General features: G+C 49.7%; 1 protein-coding gene across 1 annotated transcript; it reads left to right on the plus strand.

The window, feature by feature from the left end:
• Positions 1 to 10,668: 10,668 nt before the first annotated feature.
• On the plus strand, positions 10,669 to 15,788 carry TFF2 (trefoil factor 2). The gene is made up of 4 exons (XM_055279783.1): positions 10,669 to 10,784; positions 11,623 to 11,772; positions 14,516 to 14,662; positions 15,602 to 15,788. The coding sequence occupies exons 1-4, from the start codon at positions 10,706 to 10,708 to the stop codon at positions 15,613 to 15,615; spliced, it is 390 nt and encodes a 129-aa protein (XP_055135758.1). The 5' UTR covers positions 10,669 to 10,705; the 3' UTR covers positions 15,616 to 15,788.
• The last annotated feature ends 741 nt before the right edge of the window (positions 15,789 to 16,529 follow it).

Below are 16,529 nucleotides of genomic sequence, written 5' to 3' on the forward strand. Positions count from 1 at the left end.
CAGGACGCAAGTCCAAGCCGCACTCTTGTCCAGGCATGAAAATGGACACCGACTCCCCTGACATTTCTTAACTACTCACCGTAGATGCCCCAGCGACCAAGTGCTACAAGTTACCTTTCCGTTTATTTGCTTTCCCAAATAGAAATTGGCGTAGGTGATGAAACCTGTAGCAGAATGTCTGAAAGCATGTGTAATAAAAATTGCGGAGGGTGGCATGGACTGACCCCTCCAGAAAAACCCCTCCCCAACCTGAGATCTGAATGAACTAGAAAATAGAACAGCAGGGGAGGGATACAGAAGCCAAAATGTCACTTTATTCCCACTGGCCCCTCTGTAGCTTGGCGAGGATTGGGAGAGGGTGTCCCCCCGACCTAGTCGTCCTTGCTCCAGGGACCTCAGCTCAGCAAGCCCCAAGCCAACTGCACCCTGGGTTCCTCCTCCTCCCACCTGTCCCTCCATCTGGTGCTCTTGTGCTGGGCACACGTTGCAGTTATACTGGAGATGGGGTCCCGGCAGCTCTGGAAAGCTCCTGCTCTCTGCAGCCAGACGGTTCCAGGGAGGAAGAGGGAGGTGCAGAATTGAGCGGGGCCAGCTCTTTCCACATTAACCAGTCTGGCAAATCATTCCCAAACTCTTGGCTACCAGATTCAGCATGTAAAGAGGCCTGAGAGGCCGGGAGACACCCACCGTGAAGAACCATCAGGAACGGGAAGCCCCTGCCCCCTGCACACAGCAGCACACAGCAGCACACACATGAGCCGTAATAGTACATATAGTCACATATGTGTCGGGGGGGGGGCACAGACACCTCCTCTTACCTCTCAGATGTGCAAGCAAGTTTTAGCTTTTCTTTTCCATCTATGGTATGTCTGATCTTACACTCAATGTCTGCTAATTACAGGTAAACAAGCTAACTTTATTTAGTCCAATTCCTCTTAAAATTCAGTTTGTCATAATAATTTGCACAGCTTCTGTCGGTCACAGTCTTTGGGGACGCATTGCTCAGTCTCTTACCTCGCTCCACCCCGTCTTGCCCTCTCTACCCCTGGGTGGGTTGAAGGAGCCCCTGGGTCTGCCCATGCCCTTTGGATTCCTGCTGGCCCACTGTGGAGCAGAAGCTGGGGGTTCTCAGAGCCCAGCTGGTGTGTGGCCTGTCCGTTCTCCCCACGGTTCCCCAGTGTCAGAAAGGTGGGCTTTCCACACAACATCTTGTAGCCGACTGTTTCCTGGCTGTCCACCATCCATTCCTTCCCTCTTTCTTACCTAACTTGCACTCTACGAAGGAAGGGGGAAAAAGAATTCACTTTCCCAGCCCCTCTTTTAGCCAGAAGTGGCTGTGCAATTCTATGTGGCCCATGAGACATAGGGGGCATCTACTTGAAGATGGGGTAGGCTTCTCCCTTGATGAATGAAGAGCGCCCTCTGGCTTCCTGGGCCAGCCTCTGCAGCCTGCCTTTAGGTGTTGTGGAAGGTGGGTGTGATGTGGTGTTGCAGGCAGCCATTATGTAATAATGAGGTAAAGCCCAAGAGCTAGAGCCTTAATAACCCTGAGCTGCTGATTAGATCCCCCCACCCACCTTCAGACATCATGTTAAGTAAACCTAAGTGTGCTTATGGGTTAAATCACTGCTGGTTTGGTTTCCTGTTGCATTTCAGTATGTTACCAAGGCCCATATCTTCCATCTACCATAGAGCAGTGAGCCTGTGGCCCAGCCATGATGGCCAGGAACAACTGCTCTCACCAAGGACTGCAGGCAGAGCCATTTAACAAGGTGGGTCACTGCCTTCCTGTGGTTTCCCTGGGCCTCCCCTCAGTGGAGCCTGGGCAACAGGGTAAAACTCTGTTTCTACTAAAAATACAAAAATTCGCTGAGTGTGTGGTACATGCCTGTAGTCCCAGTTACTAGGGAGGCTGAAGTGGAAGGATTTCTTGAGCCCAGGAGGTGGAGGCTGCAGTGAGTCAAGACTGTGCTACTGCCCTCCAGCCTGGGTGACAGAGTGAGACACTGTCTCAAAAAAAAAAAAAAAAAAGCGCCCTTCCACTTCAGATCTGCTCAATGGAGTTACGTGTCAGTTTACACTTTTCTTGTAAGCTGCTCCTTGGCTTGCAAGCAGCACCCTTGTGCTGCCTCTTCCCATGCTTCTCTGTCTGTATGTCTGGGGTCTGTGTGTCCAAATGTCCTCTTCTCATAAGGACACCAGTCAGGTTGGATTAGGGCCCACCCTAACAACCCCATTGTAACTTGATAAAAGAAAAACTTGGCCAGACGTGGTGGCTCACGCCTGTAATCCCAGAACTTTGGGAGGCTGAGGAGGGCAGATCACCTGAGGTCAGGAGTTCGAGACCAGCCTGACCAACATGGAGAAACCCCATCTACTAAAAATACAAAATTTCCCGGGTGTGGTGGCACATTCCTGTAATCCCAGCTACTCTGGAGACTGAGGCAGGACAATTGCTTGAACCCAGGAGGTGGAGGTTGTCGTGAGCTGAGATTGTGCCACTGCACTCCAGCCTGGGCAACAAGAGTGAAATTCCCTCTTAAAAAAAAAAAAAAAAAGAAAAAAAAAAGAAAAACTTCAGCTGAATTAAATTTAAAGAAGTTTAATTGAGCAAAGAACCATTCACAAATCGGGCTGCCTGCTGAGTCAGAGTAGGCTCAGACTCCAGCACAGTCACGTGGTAGAAGCAGATTTACGGACAGAGACAGGAAAGTGAGGCACAGAAAATTGATATGAGGCACAGAAACAGCCGGGCTGGTTACAGCTCCGCCTTTCCCTCATTGAACTCAGTTCGGACAGTTGGCTACATTTGATTGGTCAGAACTCGGTGATTGGCAGAAGTGTAGGCTACGGTCGGTTTACGCCTCCACCTGTTATAGTTCACGATGTACAGAGAAACCTTTAGGCCAAATTTAAAATACGTAAGGGGGAAGCTTTAGGCTAAACTTGATTTCACAATTTTAATCACCTCTTTAAAGGCGCCTTCTCCAGATGTGATCCCATTCTGAGGCGCTGGGGGTTCCGGCTTCAACATAGAAGAACAGAGTCGGGCCATAACAGTGGTATCTGTTACCTGCACCTAAGGAGCTCTGGCCAATGCAAATTATTACAGAGTGCTGCCACCATTGTGTGAGACAAGGCAATTCTGCTGTGGGTGGCAAGAAAACAAGTGGATTTTGGGAAACTGGAGGTGTTTCAGGTGCATATGGGGGCACACATTCATACGGAATATTCAAGGTGGACAGTGAAGGAGTGGTCCTCTGTGAGATATGCTGTGTGATGAGAAGGATGGAACCAACAAGAACGTCATGAGGGAGAGAAACGGATGAGAAGGCCGCGTCACAGGGAACTGATGGTGTGCTCTAAGCTGATGACGCCTTCAGCCCTGAACCAGTAGCTCACGGTGACTACCCACCGTGCGCTTGGCCCCGGAAATGCGCAGTAAACATGGGCTGCTCTGTGGATCGTGCGGGGCTGCAGCTGGGCTCAGGAGCCCTCACCCAGAATCTCTTAGACAAAGCAAGAGCATGTGTTAGCCCCAGGCTCCCTCCACCTCCTGGTCCCCAGCTGAGATCTCCATTACCACGACCCTGGTGGAGAAGGTGGAGAGACGGAGAGGACGCATGAGGGCCTCATGGCCAGAATTCAGGCGTGTGGTCCTTCTATCCTCCCACACCTCTATGAGGTGTTCACCTTCTCTTTCCCCTCATTTTCCACTAATCGATTTAATAAATAGCGGGTTTCACACCTTAATGTGGTCTACGCACACCCCTGTTCTGCCACTGGCTATGTACTCAGAGGCCACAATTGCTTCTAGATAATTTCCCACACAACAGCGTTCTGTTCAGGGCATGTATTGAACTAAAGGTCAGACCAGGAACTGATTCTCGAAGCCAAGCTGTGGCTTAGGTTCATATTTGTAGGGTCATTGGGAAAGATATTATTAACTTAAGAAAACTCCCTCACCTTTCTTTGCAAGTAGAGGGAGTGGTGGTTTGTTGCAATATTTAATTTTTATGAGTCTGATAGGAAACATCAGCTCATAAGAAAGAGACACACATCTGGCAGATCCCAGTCCTTGTAACTTACCAGAAGGAAGGGATGGCCATTAGGAAGAAGGGGCTCCCTGACTTAAAGGTCCAAGCAGACAGAAGACGCCAGTTGGTAACACAGGAATAAATAGTATTATTTTTAAAGGATTTCTGACTTGTTCTTTTCAGCTCTTAACAGTGCCCTGAGTTGGACATTTTTGAGGTAGCAAACAGACTAAATTAGACCAAATCATACATGCACACACATGCACGTGCTACAAGGGGACTAGTGAAGCTAAAGGCAAGTATTGGAAGGATTTTCTACATTTCATCTGATCTAGTCTATCAGTGTCGAGAAGTGGGAAGGGCTGAGCTTATTATATCCTATGTGCAAACTAGCAGGTGAGTCTGCCAGTTTCCTGTTTGCTGGCAGAAGACAGGAGATTCCTGGTTCAAAGATAAATGACTTTATTACTCATGCTACAGCAAGCGGCATGAAGAAAGGTTACTTGTGTTGGTTCTGTTTGCCTCCAAGACCCCCAAGGAACTGGGACCGGGAATGGGCTCAGATGGGTGCCTGCACACACAGTGGGTTGCCTTACAGGAGAGAAGCCCTGGACTTAGGGATCCAAGTGTTTTATAAGGGACACAGAATTTGCCTGCTCTTTGCTTCAGAGGGAGACACTTTATCCACTTTCCAAGATTGTTTGCGACACAAACATCCATGGAGAGATAGTCTGGAAGAAAGAACTATTTTAATTGCCTTCTATGCATTTCGTTGGTGAGGGGGGGATTTCACCCTAGGATGATGGGATGACTGAACACACCACCCCCAACACCACATAGGTGAGAACAGTAGCAGTTTGTGAGTCCCATATCCTTATAGCTCAGGGGCTGAGGACACTGTGCCACGTGGAGCCATACAGAGGTGGCATTCAGGAGCAGAGTGAATAAGCAAAGGCTGCGGGAAGCAGGCTTTGTAGTATCAAGAGGGCGTAGTGGCCAGTGGTTCCCACAGGAGGATGCAACTGGCTTGTTTAAATAATTCTGTGGGCTGGCAGAAAACTGAAATCTGCTACTCACGGATAAGAAAGCACGGTGCCTGATCCCTTGATAGGGAGGGTTGTTTGGCTAGGGGACCTTATCCATGGGAGTAGAGATGGGAGGGGAACTTTCGGTGAGGCTGGTTGAGGCCGTCTCTGTTTCACCAGATGTCAAGGCAGCACTTAATATTGTGCCTTAAGTTTAGGTCTTATGCCATAAGGATAGTCAGTTTCTTATTCACAGGATGTGCAGAAATGTGAGAAATTTATGGAGAACTGTCTCCCAACAACCAGTATACTAAATATCTTATTTTCAGGACAAGATTATAGAGGGAGGAAAAAGGATTAAGGCTCATTTCTGCAACATTTTCTTAAGAAAAATAGAATACAAATATTTCCCTCCATTGTTATTTTTAAATTTCATTTTTAGACAGCTTAAGACTATAATATAGGGGTATGTGCAACCTCTCCTGAGTTCAAGTGATTCTTCTGCTTCAGCCTCCTAAGTAGCTGGGATTGCAAGCATGAGCTACCATGCCTGACTAATTATTTTTATATTTATATTCTGCTTGACATGTATTTTTAGTAGAGATGGAATTTCACCATGTTGGCCAGGCTGTTCCTGACCTCAAGTGATCTGCCCACCTAGGCCTCTCTAAGTGCTGGGATTATAGGCGTGAGCCACTGCACCCAGCCTGGATTTTTTTTAAAGGGCTGGATAGTAAATATTGTAGGTTTTGGGGGCCTTGCAGTCTTTGTCACAATGAATCAACTCTGCAATTGTTTTGAAAGCATATTTTCAGAGTGTAGAACTTTTCCCTAGCACTTACACGTTATCCCATTGTCTTCTGGTTTGCATTATCAGATAAAAAGAAATACTTGATCAAGAATGAGTGTTGAGTAAATAATACTGCGTTATCAGTTATTATTGTTGTTAAGTTCTCCTCCATGCTGTATGTCTTTGTCTTAGCCCATTTTCTGTTGCTAAGTTGAAACTGGTCATTTATAAGAAATGAACTTCATCTCTTACAGTTCTGGAGACTGGGATGTCCAAGGTTGAGGGGTTGTATCTCTTGAGTGCCTTCTTGCTGGTGGGGACTCTCAGATGTGTCCCAAGGTAGCCCAGGGTATTCCGTGGCGAGGGCACTGAGTGTGTTAATGTGCTAGCTCAGGTCTCTCTTCTTATAAAGCCACCAGGTCCCCTTCCACGATAACCCATGAATCCATCATCCCATGAATCCATTAATTCATGAGTGGATTAATTCATTCATGCGAGCAGAGCTCTCATGATCCAATCACCTGTTAAAGGCCCCACCTCTCAATATGGCCACATTGGGGATTAAGTTTCGACATGAGTTTGGAGGGACAGTCAAACCATAGAAGTCTCTTCCTCCAGCTGCTTTAAGAATTTTTTAAATCACTGGATTTTCAACAGACGAATCATGCTGTGCCTTGATGTGATTTTTTTCGTGTTTATCTTCCTTGAAGTTCTTTGAGTCTCTAAGATTTGTAGGTTTATACTTTTCATCAACTTCAGAAAAATCTAATGAATATTTACTCAATACTCATCCTTGATCAAGTATTTCTTTAAAAGATTTTTTTCTCTCCTCTCCTACTGGTACATCAATTACATGTATGTTAGATTGCTTGACATTGTCTCACCGGTCATTGGAATCTTGTTTATTTGTTTAGCCCTTTTTCACTTTATGCTCTAGTTTGCATAGTTTATCTCGCACTGGCTTCACTTCATGTAAACTGACCGTTCCTCTGCAGCATCTTACAGTATCTAATCTAAAACCCATACAGTGTATTTTTCATTTCAGATGTTGTATTTTTTATTTCTAAAATTTGCACTTTGTTAATTTTCAGTTTCCATTTATCTACTGAGATTCCTTTTTGTTCCTTTATTATATTATGTTTTTCTTTCAATCTTTGAACATTTTATGCCATGTCTAAGTCTGTTTTTGTTCACTGATTTTTCTAATGATTATGGGCCATATTTCCTAGTTCTCTCCACACATCTAGTAACTTCTGATTTTCTGTTAGACATTAGGGATGTTGTGTTGTGTATTTAGGTTTTACTGTCTTCATTAGCAAAGTGTTGAAAGTGTTGCTCTCTCAGGTAGTGTTATCGGTTGAATTATTTCCCCCAAATTCATATATGAAGCCTTAAATTCCATCACCTAAGAATGTGACTACATTTGGAGACAGTGTCTTAAAAGGGGTAATCAAGTTAAAATGAGGCTTTTAGGGTGGTCCCTGGTTCAATCTGTCTGGTGTCCTTATAAAAAGAGAGACACCAGGGATGTGTGTGCACAGAGGAAAGACCATATGAGATATGGGAAAAAAACAGCCATCTGCAAGCAGAAAGAGTCCTCAGTAAAAATCAGATGTGCTGACACCCTATCTTGGACTTCTGGGCACTGGAATTGTGAGAAAGTACACTTCTGTTGGTTAAGTTACACAATTTGTAGTATGTTGTTACAGCAACCTAAGTGAACTAATACAAGCAGTTGATTTACTTGCAGGTTAACTTGATTCTTGCAAGACTTGTTCTAAAGTTTTGTTCGAATGGATTTAGAGTAGCTTTCCTCTAGAAAGATCAGGCTTCCTTTTATGGCATGGCCTTTATTGAATGCTTGAAGTGGTCAACACTTCTGGCTGCTCAGAGCTCAAACGCTTTCCAGCCCCACGAACCCTACACTAGTTGTTCAGTTCAGCCTCCCCAGTGATTGTTCTGTCTCCAGGAGCTGTTTAGCCTGGCCTTGTGGGCATGAACATCATAGTATTTGACAAAAAGCTCAGAGGACACCCTTTTATATTTCTGGAGCTCCCTTCTCTTACCCTGATAACCCGCCTGCCTCAGAAGCTTCCAGTTCCGGCCTCTGTCTCCTCAGCCCGATGGGACTGCAGTGCTATTCGGGTTCCCCTCCCTGTGCTGTAGTCTGGAGAGCGTCTCCAGGAAACCAAGGCAGCCGTGGGACTCCCCCTATTGTTTCCTTTCTCTCAGGGACCGCTGTCTGGCACTGCCTGCTGCTCAGCATCTGCAGACAGTTACTCATGTAGTTCTAGAGTTACTCATGGTGGGAGGCTAGCCTGGTACCAGTGACTCCATAGTCAAAAGCAGAAGTCCACATGGGTGATAGCTGAGGTGGTTCCCATTTGTTGACTTTCTATGTGAACTGATGGAAAGTATCATCCCCAAAGTGTGCAAAATGGAAGTGAGCAGGGGTGGAGAAGGAGGGCGCCAGCCCTGAGTGCCTGGATGGCGCTGAGATCATGCGTTGAGAGTGGCAACAATCCAAGGTAGGTGTCAGCCATGCTGGGCAGATGGCATAGGCACGGAGACAGTGTGAGACAGCAGTGAGGAAGACGTTGGGTGAAGTGAGCACTGTGGAAATCAGGCTGGAGAAGCAGGAAGGAAAGATAGACAGGAGGGGGCTCACAGGGGGATAGGGGATTGGAGGGCTTTAGGATTCAGACAAAGGGAGAATGTTAGGAGCTTAGGACATCCTGGGCAGAAAGGACATTTGCATACCCTCTTTCAGAGGTGGAGCTCAAGTTCTGAGTGTGGTCATGGGAGGGTGGCAGAAGTGGCAGAAGCGGAGTGGAGATGGAAGTTCCTAGAGATGAGGAAAAATAAAATCTGAGTGACTGTGAATTTGGATTAAACATCCACCACCATGTTGAAGATGCCTGGGATGTGACCAAGTCTTAGCATGACAAGGAACACAGTGAACTCAGTGCTGAAATTCTTAACGAAAGGGACAGGCTGCACAAAGGTCGGTAGATGACAGCAAGGCAGGGACTCTGGACATGGCGCCCTTCCCAGCCGGCATCTCCAAGGAGGATGGTTTTTGCATGAGGATGAAGACTTGGGGCTCAAAGTCAATGTCCAGCCCCCCAGTCTGAGCCCATGTGATGGGGACGTGGCCACAAGGTACAGTTGTGGAGGTTGTGAATAGCTCCACTTTCAACTAGCGATGCCACTTTATGGCAGATGTCCCATCTCGTGTAATGGTTTCCCAACTCTGTGGGCACTCAGTGTCCCTGCATGGGAGCCTGAGCAGGATTCCAGGGAAGCATCCCTAGGACAACACAGTCTTCCACCAGGGCCAGGAGAGTGCGAGAGGCCGAGAAGTGGTCTCTTTTGCATGGGTCAGGTGGTTGCAGCAGGAATACTAAAGGGGCTGCAGTGAGCAGTGGGAAGTCGAGTTGATGGGGAGGAAGCAGAGAGGAAAGGTGGGTGGGAATATGAGAGAAAACAATGACTCAGGCATTTATGTCATGATGGTGACTAAAGTGACGGGGATGTAGAACAAGGAAACTGACCTTGCTAGAGTCTTCATGGATTGAGTCCCTGTGGCTGCCCAGTGGTGAACAGTCAGCAGCGAGCCTGGAGGCACTTGACCCGGACCCAGAGGAGCCCAGGAGGATGGAGCCTGGAGGACGGGGGCCTGGAGGATGGAGCCTGGAGGATGGAGCCTGGAGGACGGGGGCCTGGAGGATGGAGCCTGGAGGATGGAGCCTGGGGGACGGAGCCTGGAGGATGGAGCCTGGAGGATGGAGCCTGGGGGAAGGAGCCTGGAGGATGGGGGCGTGTAGTATGGGGCTGCTCTCCAGACCCTGAGGACAGCCCTGTGGTGGACCAAGGATTTTGAGTTTCCTGCATCTCTGGGTCCCTGACTGCTCAACCATCAGAAACAGACTGGCAACCCCCTGTCATTTCCCTGGTGTGGGGAACTTCGCGTCCCCCTCTGTCCTTCCCACCACACCTTCCCCTCTTTCTTTCCGGGTGTCTACTCTCTGGCTTCTGTCTTCTCTGTCCGGTCCACAGACTCCTTCTCCAGCACATCCTACCCCAGGGAGGCCATGGGCTGGGTCCCAGGTGCCATCTTTTAGAAGATGTAGAGCATTCCCATGGAACAAAAATAACCCATTTCAGGGGTTGGCTGAAAAGGAACTTATTAAAACCTGCCTGTCACAGGCTGCTCCGCTGACCCTGTCAGCCTCATTTCCATGGAGAGCAGCCCCTCCTGCTGAAGATGGGACAAAGGGCATCGTGCTGTGGTTAGGAAGGTTCTAACCACAGCCCTGGGAGCAGTCTCTTACCTCCTCTGAGATTCTTCCCTTCCTCAGGGAGGGGTCTTTTCTGTGCTATCTGCTGGCCTGTTCATTTTCCCCAGTAAACTTGGCCCTAATATTTTCTAAATTCCTGTGGTCCTCACCCACTCTATCAACAGAAATGCAGGGCTTATCCCTTCCTGGGTGTGACCCTGTGTATGCCCAGCCCCAGACCTGCACGTGGCCTGTTTTCCACGCTGGCATCCTGGCACGACCCAACTCCCTGGCCAGGGCAGGAGGAGGTCTCACCGAGCAGGGAGAGAGTCACCCTGGCCCGGAAGCCTCGCCTGCCCAGGGCAACGCTGCCACTTGCCTCCTCTTCGCCTCCACAGTGGAAGGGCTGGGAACACGGGGCAGAGAAGAAAGGTTATCAAAGGGCTGGGGCCACGGGGCAGAGAAGAAAGGTTATCTGTGCTTGTTGGACAAACAGAGAGGAGATTATAAAACATACCCGGCAGTGGGTACCATGCATTCTGCAAGCCACCCTGGGGTGCAGCTGAGCTGGACATGGGACCGCGAGACACCCAGCTCCTGGCAGCGCTCCTCGCCCTGGGGCTATGTGCCCTGGCGGAGGGTGAGAAACCCTGTAAGTGAAGGAGAGGGTCTTTTTATGTGCTTTCTTTATTTCTCTTAAAAAAGCACAACCATAAATTAACTTGAGAGGGGAAATGGCTATAAAGGCATCTGGCAATGTGTGTTGTTCACATGGGATTTGCTGCTGCTCAGGAGGGTGGCTCCAAGAAGGGCCTCCCTCCTAGGCAAAGGCTGAGTGACGGCAGGTGTCAGCGGGCCCCGTGTCAGGCCAGGAGGGCATTCCCACCAAGGGTGCTTGGAGTCCCAGAGCACTCACCTGTCACCCGGATCTTGGCCTTAGGTCCATCTGTTCATCCTCCTCTAGAAGGGTTTTGTTTTTGTTTTTTTCTGAGACAGGATCTGGCTCTGCCGCCCAGGCAGGAGTGCAGTGGTGTGATCTCGGCTCATTGCAACCTCTGCCTCCCGGGCTCAAGTGATCCTCCCACCTCAGCCTCCTGAGTAGCTGAAACCACAGGTGTGGACCACCATGCCCAGCCAATTTTTTTTTTTGTATTGCTTGTAGAGATGGGGTTTCAACATGTTGCCCAGGATGGTCTTGAACTCCTGAGCTCAAGCAATCTGCCCGCCTCAGCTTCCTAAAGTGCTGGGATTATAGGTATAAGCCACCATGCCTGTCTTTTTTTTTTTTTCCTTTTAAACTAATATAACAATTTCAGCAAAGCCCTATCAGTTTCTCAGGAGGAAACTGCATTGCTTAAATATAGGCAAGATAAGACTTTGTGTTTCTCTATGTGGCAGCAAGACAGTAGAGGCATCCCCTAAAACCTCTGAGAGAAGGAGCAGTGTGGTCTGGGGTACCAGGGCGGGGCCGACTGAGGGTCTTTCCACAGCCGCCTGCCAGTGCTCCAGGCTGAGCCCCCAAAACAGGACGAACTGCGGCTTCCCTGGAATCACCAGCGACCAGTGTTTTGACAATGGATGCTGTTTCGACTCCAGTGTCACTGGGGTCCCCTGGTGTTTCCACCCCCTCCCAAAGCAAGGTAATCTTCCAGGGAATCTTCCTGCGCCAGCAGCTGGCAGCCCAGGACCCAGCTTCACAGGCGGAGCCCAGAGCAGGGGCTGGAGGAGGCCCAGTTGCTAGTCTAGGGTTAGCCTGGGTGGGTTAGTCCGGAGCTAGCCCCGGTTGGTTAGTCTGGGGTTAGCCCAAGTTTGTTAGTCTGGGGCTAGCCCATGTTGGTTAGTCTAGGGCTAGTGTAGGCTAGTTAGTCTAGGGCTAGCCCAGGTTGGTTAGTTTGGAGCTAGTGCAGGTTAATTAGTCTGGGACTAGTAGCCCAGGTTGGTTACTCTAGGGCTAGCATAGGCTGGTTAGTCTAGGGCTAGCCCAGGTTGGTTAGTCTGGAGCTAGCCCAGGTTGGTTAGGCTGGGGCTAGTAGCCCAGGTTGGCTAGTCTGGGGCTAGCCCAGGTTGGTTAGTCTGGGGCTAGCCCAAGTTGGTTAGTCTGGAGCTGGCCCAGGTTTGTTAGTCTGGAGTTGGCCCAGGTTGGCTAGTCTGGGGCTAGCCCAGGTTGGTTAGTCTGGAGCTAGCCCAGGTTGGTTAGGCTGGGGCTAGTAGCCCAGGTTGGCTAGTCTGGGGCTAGCCCAGGTTGGTTAGTCTGGAGCTAGCCCAGGTTGGTTAGTCCGGGGCTAGCCCAGGTTGGTTAGGTTGATTAGTCTGGAGCTAGCCCAGGTTGGTTAGTCTAGGGCTAGCCCAGGTTGGTTAGGTTGATTAGTCTGGAGCTAGCCCAGGTTGGTTAGTCTAGGGCTAGCCCAGGTTGGTTAGTCTGGGCCTAGCCCAGGTTGGTTAGTCTGGGGCTAGCCCAGGTTGGTTAGTCTGGGGCTAGCCCAGGTTGGTTAGTCTGGAGCTAGCCCAGGTTGGTTAGTCTGGGACTAGCCCAGGTTGGTTAGTCTGGAGCTAGCCCAGGTTGGCTAGTCTGGGACTAGCCCAGGTTGGCTAGTCTGGTGCTAGCCCAGGTTGGCTAGTCTGGTGCTAGCCCAGGTTGGCTAGTCTGGGGCTAGCCCAGGTTGGTTATTCTGGAGTTAGCCCAGGTTGGTTAGTCTGGGGCTAGCCCATGTTGGTTAGTCTGGGGCTAGCCCAGGTTGGCTAGTCTGGGGCTAGCCCAGGTTGGTTAGTCTGGGGCTAGCCCAGGTTGGTTAGTCCGGGGCTAGCCCAGGTTGGTTAGGTTGATTAGTCTGGAGCTAGCCCAGGTTGGTTAGTCTGGAGCTAGCCCAGGTTGGTTAGTCTGGAGCTAGCCCAGGTTGGTTAGTCTGGTGCTAGCCCAGGTTGGTTAGTCTGGAGCTAGCCCAGGTTGGTTAGTCTGGGGCTAGCCCACGTTGGTTAGTCTGGGGCTAGCCCAGGTTGGTTAGTCTGGAGGTAGCCCAGGTTGGTTAGTCTGGGACTAGTCTGGACTGTTAATCTAGAGGTAGCCCAGGTTGGTTAGTCTGGGACTAGCCTGGACTGTTAGTCTAGAGGTAGCCCAGGTTGGTTAGGTTGGTTAGTCTGGGACTAGTCTGGACTGTTAATCTAGAGGTAGCCCAGGTTGGTTAGTCTGGGACTAGCCTGGACTGTTAGTCTAGAGGTAGCCCAGATTGGTTAGTCTGGGACTAGCCTGGACTGTTAGTCTGGAGGTAGCCCAGGTTGGTTAGTCTGGGACTAGCCTGGACTGTTAGTCTGGAGGCAACCCAGGTCAGCCAACAGTGAGATGAAAATTTCCCACCTACCCCATTTCTACACCGTTAGTTCTTTCAACAGACATGTGTGTGTGGAGCCATCAGTTTTATTTCAGTTGAGAAAAAAAAAAAAATATATATATATATATATATATATATTAGGTCTCCTCTAGCTTTTGAAGTGTGACTTCTGACGAAGCTTCCATGGGGAAATGAAGGTATTTAATAGGACAGTAGTAACATAAGGGCTGACAGACCTCAAATGTTAGGGAAGGAAGTGAAGCCTTCTAGGGTTCTTTGGGAGTGAGTTTTATGTCAGTGCACGGGATCAGGACCCAAGTCGTAACGCCGACGAGTGCTCAAAGGAAGGTTGCGTGTGTGTCATGCACCTGTGTGCGTGGAACCGGGCATGTCCTCTGGAGAAGGGCGATTCTTCCCCAAGATTGTTGCTGGGAGGCTTGCTGGGCCCGGCAGGGAAACCAGGCAGATGGTGGATTGTTCACCAGCGCCCACTGAATGGCAGTGTCTTTGGGTATCAATACCATGTCCAAATGCTTTCCATCTTTCCAAGGTGCCCACACACCTTTTCTCATCTTGGCCCGGGGGACCACCCCATTTACTGAGAACACTGAGTCCCCAGAGGCAAAATGATTTCCCCAAGGCGGGGGACTCCAGAGCTTCTGACTGTGACCACCCCACATGGGCCCCACCTTCACAGAGGACAGGCCAGCCAAGTGTCGCTGGGGCCGACACTTCTACAGTCCCCGGGGGAGGCCATCCCAGGGGCCGACACTTCCACAGTCCAAGAGGGAGGCGGTCCCAGGGGCCGACACTTTCACAGTCCAAGAGGGAGGCGGTCCCAGGGGCCGACATTTCCACAGTCCCCGGGGGAGGCCTTCCTACGGCCAACACTTCCACTGTCCAAGAGGGAGGCCATCCCTGGGGATGCTGCCCCCGGCAGCACCTCATGATCCACGGAGGCTGCAAATCAGCGGTGCTCTCAGAGGAGGAAGGGGTGGAGCTTTCCAGGGCACAGCAGGCCTGACTGGGTCTCCGTGTTGTGCCTGTCCCATGGCAGAGTCGGATCAGTGCGTCATGGAGGTCTCAGACCGAAAAAACTGTGGCTACCCGGGCATCAGCCCGGAGGAATGCGCCTCTCGGAAGTGCTGCTTCTCCAACTTCATCTTTGAAGTACCCTGGTGCTTCTTCCCCAAGTCTGTGGAAGGTAAGATCGCTGTGGGACTCGCTGTCTGGTTCCCTGACACCATGATTCCTCCTCCCTCCGTAGAGGTGGGGTGCAGGGAGGGGAGCTGCCTCGCAGCCTCAATGCCATCGAGGCCAGGGCCCCTGCCTCCTATGGGATTCTGAAGGCAATTCCAGAATGTTCTTGGCAAAGACAGCGTCTTTTTATTAAGTTTATAGCCTCCAGCACTGCCACTGCATCATCTGTGATGGTTCTAGAAACAGCAGCTCATCCCTGTTGCCTCCCCAGGTGTTGCAACATTAAGAGGCGTTGCCTATTTTATTGCAAACCTATCTGCATTTGGAGGCTACTGAGTGTCTTGTGCCGTGCTGGGTACCAGAGAGGGCCCAACTCAAGCAGACCTGGCCCCTTCTCCCGTGGCTTCCCCATTCTCCCCCACATGACCCCGAATGACAAACGTCGTCCACAACGTCCTGCTCCAGGCAGTCCCGGGAGGGTCCCGCCGGCAGAGGTGAATGGGTCCACTTCTCCCACCTGCTTAGTGACAGTGTGTTCCTGACTCGGAGTGTGGCGAGGTAAAAAAAAGACCAGGCAGATCCAGGAAAATGGGGAAAGAGCTGCTGGTCCTTGAAGGATGCCTCTTCTTTTCCTCTTGTTAGGATATCAAAGCACTCCAAAGAGCAAAATATTTCATGTTCAGGATTTTCCGAGTGATTTTTTTATGTGACCTAAAGGTCCACCTAGAAAATGTTCACTTGTCTGGGGAGAAGGCGCCCCACGGAGGAAACTCTAGCCTGGGGTGGGAGGATTTGGTCCCTTTACACCCCCTCGCCGGGAAAGGGGCTCCTTCTTCAGTAGGAAGTTCCTGGGCAAAGGGACGCGCGCCCACCCCAGCTTCGCAGCCTAGGTGCCCCCATTTCTGGGGTTCCCTTACTAACCGTCTTGCATTTAAATTTCTAGACTGCCATTACTAAGAGGCTGGTTCCAGAGGACGCATCTGGCTCACGGGGTGTTCCGAAACCAAAGAAGAAGCCGCCTTCTTATCAGCTTCATATTTCATGAAATCCTGGGTTTTCTTAATCATCTTTTTATCATTTTCAATGGTTTAACACATAATTTCTTTAAATAAAATCCTTAAAATCTGCTACATTTCTTTTTGGTTTCATTAACACAGAGGTGGTGATGGTGGTGTGCGTGTGTACCCCTGTATGGGTGTGTGTACCCCTGTATGGGTGTGTGTATAGTGAATGTGCATATGTGTGAGTGTATATGCAGGGTTTTTTTTGTTTTGAGACAGAGTCTTCCTCTGTCGCCTAGGCTAGAGTGCAACGGTGCAATCTTGGCTCACTGCAACCTCCTCCTCCCAGGTTCAAGCTATCCTCCTGCCTCAGCCTCCCAAGTAGCTGGGATTACAGGTGCTCACCATCACACTGGCTAATTTTTGTGTTTTTAGTAGAGATGTGGTTTCACCATGTTGGCCAGGCTGGTCTTGAACTCCTGACATCAAGTGATCCTCCCAAAGTGGGTCACTTTAGCATCCCAAAGTGCTGGGATTACAGACGTGAGCTACCATGCCTGGCAGTTTTAATGTCCCTTCAATTTTTCTAAGAGAAAAAAATTCATCAAATACATTCAGGTTTCTTTAAAAGCAATAAAAACATATTGCATGTAAGAAAATTTCAGAATTCACAATCACTTTGTAACTCCCATTCTCAGTCCTTTTTATAAAAACTCAAATGACTAGCCCTAAAAACCTCTTGGAGTGATACGTGACTTCAGACTGCAATTGCAAAATCCTTTCTCTTTGACCAAATGCATCGCAGACCCCTTGATTTTGAGATGAGTGTGTGGCAGCCGGTCGTCTCCTATTTCTGAGGCAAGCAGGGAG

This window comes from Symphalangus syndactylus, chromosome 5, assembly GCF_028878055.3.
Source record: "Symphalangus syndactylus isolate Jambi chromosome 5, NHGRI_mSymSyn1-v2.1_pri, whole genome shotgun sequence".
Taxonomy (NCBI): domain Eukaryota; kingdom Metazoa; phylum Chordata; class Mammalia; order Primates; family Hylobatidae; genus Symphalangus; species Symphalangus syndactylus.

Excerpts from the sequence above, each read along its gene's own strand:
- TFF2 (XM_055279783.1), top strand. The coding sequence starts at position 10,706 with ATGGGACCGCGAGACACCCAGCTCCTGGCAGCGCTCCTCGCCCTGGGG. Across the intron at positions 10,785-11,622 it reads GGCGGAGGGTGAGAAACCCT|CCGCCTGCCAGTGCTCCAGG; the intron begins GTAAGTGAAGGA and ends GTCTTTCCACAG. Across the intron at positions 11,773-14,515 it reads CCACCCCCTCCCAAAGCAAG|AGTCGGATCAGTGCGTCATG; the intron begins GTAATCTTCCAG and ends GTCCCATGGCAG.